The sequence below is a fragment of the Henckelia pumila genome, chromosome 1 (assembly GCF_033568475.1).
Source record: "Henckelia pumila isolate YLH828 chromosome 1, ASM3356847v2, whole genome shotgun sequence".
NCBI lineage: Eukaryota > Viridiplantae > Streptophyta > Magnoliopsida > Lamiales > Gesneriaceae > Henckelia > Henckelia pumila.
The window spans coordinates 111871787-111879075 of record NC_133120.1 but is presented as its reverse complement, the minus strand read 5'-3'; the positions used below and the strand labels follow the sequence as shown (position 1 = coordinate 111879075).

Sequence of the window (7289 nt, the reverse complement as noted above, 5' to 3'; positions counted from 1 at the left end):
TTATTTATTATATTATTTATTTATATACTATTTATGCTATCAACCGTGATCGTAATATGTTCTAATTATTGGTGACTACGGAACAAGAACCGATCAGCAGGTGGGCCTGCAAAGTTTGGAAAATATCTACGTCCCCACAATCGCTTTTATTAAGTTGCTTTTTGTATCATGGTTCATTGTTAGGTACTCAAGCTCTGACTATATATATATATATATGTTTTCAGAAAGACATTTATATGTTTACTGTGACTCAAAAATGATCGAAGAAGAAGGACAAGAGCCTCTTCTGGAGTTGCGGAGTGGTGACGACGATGATGATCATCAAGATAACGATAAGAACAACAAGGGTGGCTTCAGAACTTTGCCCTTTATCATTGGTAAGTAGTACTGTAATAATTGTGTTCTTTAAACTGTCCCGATTTGAGTTCGATATATATTTCCCGACAAACGCGAGCGGTATTGTTAGCAGAATTAGTTAACATCTTTTCTGGTTTGGATTGGATTATAAAATTCTATTAACCTTTTTGCTCCTTAATTATAATTTGATGTTTTTTGCAATGAAATTGAAGTTGTACATACTAGGTGGTGTTAATTTGTCTTGTTCGTGTAAAAAAAATTGTTGTAGGGGCCGACGGATTGGAGAAGATGGCGACATTTGGCGTCACTCCGAATATGACAATTTATTTGATGGCAAAATATGATATGGGAATGGCTACTGTATCCAATGTAATGTTTCTTTGGTCGTCAGCGATAAATTTTATGCCTATTATCTGGGCTATCCTTTCAGACTCTTTCTTGGGCCAGTTCTATACCATTGGATTTGGTTCCATCATTTGCTTTCTGGTAAACCCCACCCACCCACTAAATCACTTCTCTTTTAGTGCCAATTCACTTGGATTTTTTTGAAATTTTAAGGATGAAATTTTGAGCTTGACTTGAAAAACCAGATTTTTAAGGAAACTTATAATCTCTTGTCATTACTTATTTTTGTCTTGTCAGTACTTCTTTTGTATTAATTACAAGGGGGTATATGATGTGAAAAATTCAATTGTAAATAATATGAAAGTTGCATGTGATGTATTATTATTTGAACTCAATATACTTACTTGATAAAACAACAATCAACTGCAGGGATTGATTCTTCTGTGGGCAACTACCTTATTCCCAAACACGAAACCGCATCGGTCTGATGAATCCGGGACCCCGCAGTTATTTGTGTTCCTGTGCGGCGCGCTTGGCCTAATTGCCATTGGATCAGGTGGAGTTCGATCCTCGTCGATAGCCTTCGGTGCAAATCAACTCCGTAAAGGAAATTTCAAGAAGGCATCATGTGTAGAAGATAGCTATTTCGGCTGGTACTATGTGTCCTACACTTTCTCCGCCCTGGTTGCCTACACATGTGTTGTTTACATTCAAGACAACTTGGGATGGAGGGTCGGTTTCGCCGTCCCTGCGTTGCTGATGTTGGTTGCTGTGTTTTGTTTCGTCTCAGCTTCCCCGTGGTACATCAAACCGGATAGTAAAACAAGCTTAGTAACCGATTTGGTTAAGGTCGTCGTAGCTTCTTACAGAAACCGGCATTTCAAACAGTCCGATGCAACCGATGTCGTGTACTATCACAAGAATGGCTTGTCTAATATTCCTCCCAGCCGGAAGCTCAGGTGTGTGAGATTCGGGTAGTGTTTTGGAACGCTTTTAGGAAGCACTTTTGAGCTTTTCGTTCACAAATGACCTAGAAGCATTCCAAAACACTGCCTCAAGAGTGATGAAATTTATCCATTTTTCATGTTCTGTGCTAATACATGTGTAAAACTGGATCAAAGCCTTGCTGAATTCTGTTTTCAATGTTTCCAGATTTCTTAACAAGGCTTGCATGTTTGATGAAGAAACACATCACGACGCAATGGCGAATGGGATCGCTACAAATTCGTGGAATCTCTGCACTGTGGATCAAGTCGAGGAGCTCAAATCTCTGCTGCGAGTACTCCCGATATGGTCTTCAGGAATGATCATGTATGTAAACATATGCCAGACCTCATTTGCAGTGCTCCAAGCCGCATCGATGAACCGAAAAATATCATCTTTCGAGTTTCCTGCGGCCTCATTCACCACATTTACCGCCCTGTCCGTCATAATATGGGTCATTCTCTACGAGCGTGTGTTTCTTCCATTAGCATCCAGAGTCAGGGGAAGGCAGGTTCAGATCAGTGCGAAAACAAGAATGGGGTTCGGGATATTCCTCTCATTCATCACTATGTTGGTTACAGCAGCAGTCGAAAGCATCCGGAGAGCAGTACCAGCTGCGGCCAACATGTCAGCAATATGGCTGTTGCCACAATATTGCCTAACAGGCTTTGGGGAGGCCTCAAATGTTATTGCACAAAGCGAGTTCTATTTTTCGGAACTCCCGACGAGTATGTGGAGTATAGCTGCATCACTGAACGGGATCGGACTGGCTGTGGCGAATTTGGTTGCGAGTTTTATACTCAATACCGTCGATATGATTTCAAAAGAAGGCGGGCTAGAGAGCTGGATTTCCGACGATATCGATAAGGGTCGCTATGATTATTACTACTTGATTCTTGCGGGTTTGAGTATGGCGAATTTGGTGTATTATCTTGTTTGTAGTAGTGCTTATGGTCCATTGAAAGGGGAAACATCTCTTGCAGAAGAAGAGACGTGCCCCTAGCTAGCTTTACTTTTACAGGATTTGTATCATAAATTCTTGCACTAGTAAATTATATTAAAATTAATTAGCATACTCAAGAAAAGAGTACAGATTTTTTCCATTGAATTTATTGCACCACAAGTTAAATTTTCGCATAGCTTATTGAAACTTGAAATCAAAGAAACGATCATGCAAATCACACAATAATTAATTAAAGTCTCTCAGAACGTGAGACTTCCCCAATAACTCAATGAATGCCACCACTACCGTGACGGAGTTGTTAGCCGCCAGTGGAGTGAACAAGTCGGCCTCATTGGATTCGGCTGAGCCGCCACCGGCTAGGTCCGAGAGGGCCCGGAAAGTGATGAAAGGCACCCTTTGTTGGTAAGCAATCAAAGCCACGGCTGCACTCTCCATCTCCACGGGGCTTATTTTGAATTTTTGGTACAAAAAAGTTCTGTAGGCAGCATTGTCCAAATAAATGCTGGCACTTGTCCCCCTTGCTACTCTAGTTACTTTGGGAGGGGGAGACAGGCATGTTGTCGAATTGATGCACTTCTCCAAATCCAAACCCTGACGAGTAAGTACAGTATTGTGTCGCACTAGTACGTTTAGTAAACGCAATCGATCTTATTTTAAAACAGAACACAATCAATATATGCATATATACAAAAAAAAAAAATTTGTGTACGTTACCTCTAGTTGTTTGGAGAGCTTATAGTAAGTGGAATCGACGGGTACCCAGAAAGCATGTTGCCTTTCTTCCGGTGTGCCGTCGACGGGGAAGATTTCTTCCGGTTGGTACCAAACGTTATTTAGTAGATTATTGTTATTCTTACAATTGCTTACATTTGTTGCATAATCTGCAAACTTTATGTAGCCAATGTCTCTTGTGTAATCGCCACTGGCTTCGAGGGGCAGCTCGTCTTCGGGGCCTTTGCCATATCTCTGCAAGATTAGTAATTAAATTTTGAATTTCAGGGTATAAGTCATGGTAATTTGAGTTAAAGAATTTGATAGTCCAGCCTAGCTAGCATTAAAAATCCGGGTTTTTCTATAATCTACCCGTGAAATTCATCCGATATATCTGGGCCATTCATTGATCCGGACCCCACATACAAGGGCCAGTGAATGGTGGATGCTGCACGGGGGCAGCATTGAATGGCCCTAAAAATCCTCCTGCCCTTATCAATGCTGCAGTAGACCTGGCCGAATTCCAGGCATTGAAAAAACCATGAGAGGAAGATTCTATTGTACAAATTAAGATTATGTCATTGTACAAAAATCGTTCTTGTTCATGTATTTCAGAATTTTTTTTTTTTAATTTTTGATTTTAAAATTTCAATTTTTTTTTCTTTTGGGAATTGAAGAAGAGTACTTGCACTAGTAGCAATGGCATTTCATCTAACAAATTAATTATTATTTAATTAATGTGACCAAAATTTAAAAAGGAAAAACAAGCAAACAACAAGGTATAAATCTAACGGTAATATCAGTTGGACCACAATCTTTAGACGTGACAATGGTTCGTTTAAATGAAAAGACAGTGGAGGAGGGGTAGCTAATTACATAATTTCGTTCTATAAAACCTATATATGTTCTAGGATTTATTCTGGAGAATTACATTTTTGATCCTGTAATTTACACATTTTTTTTTTATTTTTGGTCATGTTAAAAGTAAATTTGTAATTTTAGTCCTGTAATTTACAAATATTATCGATGAATTTACATTTTTAATTCCAAAATTTTCATATTTTTTTATATTTTTAATCATAATATATTATAATTGACATATTTTAAAACTTTTAAAATTTAAATGAATTAATTAAAAAACAATCAATTAAAAATTATTCAAAATATTTTTACACTAAATATCATCTTATAAAATACATAATATAAATAAAACTATTAAAAATGAAATTTACCTTTAATATGAGAAAACATAAAAATACAAATATACGGAAGTTGCAGGACAAAAAAATAAAAATTCAGTGTTAACAGGACTAAAAATAAAAAATGTAAGTTATAGGACTAAAAATATAAATTCAGTATTAACAAAACTTAAAATGAAAAAATCATGTAAGTTATAGGATTAAAAAAGCGAATTCAATGTTAATAGGACCAAAAATGAAAAAAACGCAAGTTACAGGACTAAAATTGTAAATTTAATGTTAACAGCACCAAAAATGAAAAATGTGCAACAAAAATATACTTCTCCTGGATCGATCTATTGTGTTACTTCAGGCGTGCATGGTCTCAACCTAAAATTATGTGTTTGATCTCATTTGTTCGTTAAAATTACACGAGGAGAAATACTATTTGTGTATCATATTACAATTTACAACTACTTCATATACTTATTTTTATGAGTAAGTTATTGGGTCGGAGACGGTCTCACGAATATTTATCCGTGAGATCGGGCAACAATATTTATACTTATAAAACATTTTTCAAAAAAAAAAATTACAAAAATTTTATTCAAACATATACGAGTTTACTTTTGAAAAAAATAATAATAAACCCATCTTCTTAAAATCACAATAGATTAATTAACATCAATAATGTGAACGACGTCCAATTATTTGCCATATTATAAGGGGCAAAAATAATCGCCAACTGGGTGATCTACACTCTACATGGAAGGGTTGCGTTTATGTATATTCTACTTTTTTTCAGCTTGCATTATAAAATATATATAGTTTTTGTTTCTTGTCATGTAGCATATATATATATATATATATATATATATATATATATATATATATATATATATATATATATCATCAAATCCAAGACATTGTTTGGAATAAAACAACGATAATAATAATAATGGATTCACAATATCATCAAATCCAAGACATTGTTTGGAATAAAACAACGATAATAATAATAATGGATTCACAATGAAATGTAATTTTTCAAAACCCTTGACTAATTAATTAATGGCAAGTTGCATTAAACAAATGAAGTTTACTTGATGAATTATGAATCAAAAGTTCTACAATATATTGTCACATCACATATATCAAGGCACAATTAATTTTCCCAATATATTATATTCACTTGAAAATGAAATAATTGTACTTACTTGTAAAGCAAAATTTTAGATGAGTAGAATTGTGACGGTGTTATGTATATTTTATTTTTGTGATGCGTCAACCATTTTTATATTTATTACAAAAAAAATATTTTTGACTTAAAAAATAATGTTTTTCATGAAAAAATAAAATAAGAGACTCATCTCATGAAATTGACATATAAATCGTGTCACAAATATTTTTGTGATTCCAGATATTAAAGTTTGGTGTAGGTACGCACCTGCCAACTCCAAAGAGCCGAATGAGACCAATACTTGGGAATGGCAACGTCTCCAATATTAAGAGATGGATTTGCGTTGCCAGCTATCCCGTAATGCACGATTCCTTTCACTTTGAATAAACTCAGCAGTAGCTGTGTAGTAATACCTGCGTTTAACTACATGCACAACGATTTACAAAATTAACAAATCCTTTGAATTTAGTTAGCGGGTAAAGTAGGCAATTGTACGTTTTTTTTATTTGACATTTCTATTACCTGATCGTGATACGTACACTTCTTCTAGGCCGCCAATATTGTCTCACAAATATTGTACATCATTTATATTATTCGGTATTTTTTTTTAAAATATATTATTACGTACCCAATAAGATTAATCAAGACTTCTACGGAATATTATAGTTCAAAAACTTTAATATTAGACTAAAAGTATATTGTTTTTTATGATGTAGTAATCGCGGCCGCTATCTTTCTATGTGCACTGGGTAAATCTTCGGGTTTACTTAATAGCCTGCAAACTACGTTAATTAGATAAATCTTACTAGATAAGTCATGTGTGATAGACTAATCCAAAAAAATGTTGATAGGAGAATTTCAAAGCATATAGATGCATCTCGATCAAGGCAGTATGCCTAAGTTTTCTTTCTTTTAGTTTTCTCTCTCATTAACTGGCATATCATTTTGACATTATTGCATTGATCAAATTACTTTATCTTGAAAACTTATTTACAAGATTGAAAGCCAAAAATGACGAAGACTTTGGCCATTTTTCATGGTGAACTTAACTTAACTAAATGATCACCATCCATGAACTTGTAAAGCAAAAGAAGTTTGAAAACAATGGATAACTACGTTCGTACGTACCATGGCAAGCCCGGTCATAACAGACACAACTTTGACTCCACCAATCGTCCCAAATCGAAACCTCCTGCCTGTAAGAATATCAAAAGAAATAATTAAGCCAAAAAGTCGAGTACATACACAAGAGAGCTTGTGCATGTAATTAGCTAGTACCAGCAAAATCAATGGTGAGATTTGTAGGTTTGTAGCTCGGATGTTGAAGAAGAGGGTTCAACTCAAACAAGTTTGGGATCACTAATCCGAGATAAGGTCCATTCTTGTTAGCATTCGTGATTACTCTTAGTGTCTTTCCATGTAAATGTTCGCAGCTTGCGAAATTTGGGATGAATATTGCCAAGAAACTGATGAGTAAAGCTAGAGAAGTTAAGAACTTGGTAATCGACATTTTTAATTGTACAAGTGCTTTAGGGACAGAATGTATGGGGAAGAAGGATGAAACTGAGGA

General features: G+C 35.1%; 2 protein-coding genes across 3 annotated transcripts; one reads left to right on the top strand and one right to left on the bottom strand.

Moving 5' to 3' along the window:
* Nucleotides 1-227: 227 nt before the first annotated feature.
* On the top strand, nucleotides 228-2778 carry LOC140885719 (protein NRT1/ PTR FAMILY 1.2-like). Of its 2 annotated transcripts, none has more exons than XM_073292547.1 (4): nucleotides 228-377; nucleotides 626-843; nucleotides 1132-1661; nucleotides 1855-2778. In XM_073292547.1, exons 1-4 carry the CDS (start codon nucleotides 257-259, stop codon nucleotides 2687-2689), a joined length of 1704 nt encoding a protein of 567 aa, XP_073148648.1. In that variant the 5' UTR covers nucleotides 228-256; the 3' UTR covers nucleotides 2690-2778. The 2 variants fall into 2 exon arrangements, with proteins under 2 accessions (XP_073148648.1, XP_073148647.1); XM_073292546.1 differs by having other exon boundaries at nucleotides 1132-1676.
* LOC140885745 (bark storage protein A) lies at nucleotides 2768-7289 on the bottom strand. The gene is made up of 5 exons (XM_073292548.1): nucleotides 6998-7289; nucleotides 6848-6915; nucleotides 5987-6142; nucleotides 3365-3616; nucleotides 2768-3241 (listed from the first exon to the last, which is right to left on the bottom strand). The coding sequence occupies exons 1-5, from the start codon at nucleotides 7227-7229 to the stop codon at nucleotides 2876-2878; spliced, it is 1074 nt and encodes a 357-aa protein (XP_073148649.1). The 5' UTR covers nucleotides 7230-7289; the 3' UTR covers nucleotides 2768-2875.

Coding starts and splice junctions, on each gene's coding strand:
- LOC140885719 (XM_073292546.1), top strand. CDS start 257: ATGATCGAAGAAGAAGGACAAGAGCCTCTTCTGGAGTTGCGGAGTGGT. Junction 378..625: donor AACTTTGCCCTTTATCATTG/GTAAGTAGTACT, acceptor AAATTGTTGTAG/GGGCCGACGGATTGGAGAAG. Junction 844..1,131: donor GTTCCATCATTTGCTTTCTG/GTAAACCCCACC, acceptor AATCAACTGCAG/GGATTGATTCTTCTGTGGGC.
- LOC140885745 (XM_073292548.1), bottom strand. CDS start 7,229: ATGTCGATTACCAAGTTCTTAACTTCTCTAGCTTTACTCATCAGTTTC. Junction 6,916..6,997: donor TCTCACCATTGATTTTGCTG/GTACTAGCTAAT, acceptor ATATTCTTACAG/GCAGGAGGTTTCGATTTGGG. Junction 3,242..3,364: donor AGCTCTCCAAACAACTAGAG/GTAACGTACACA, acceptor CTTACTCGTCAG/GGTTTGGATTTGGAGAAGTG.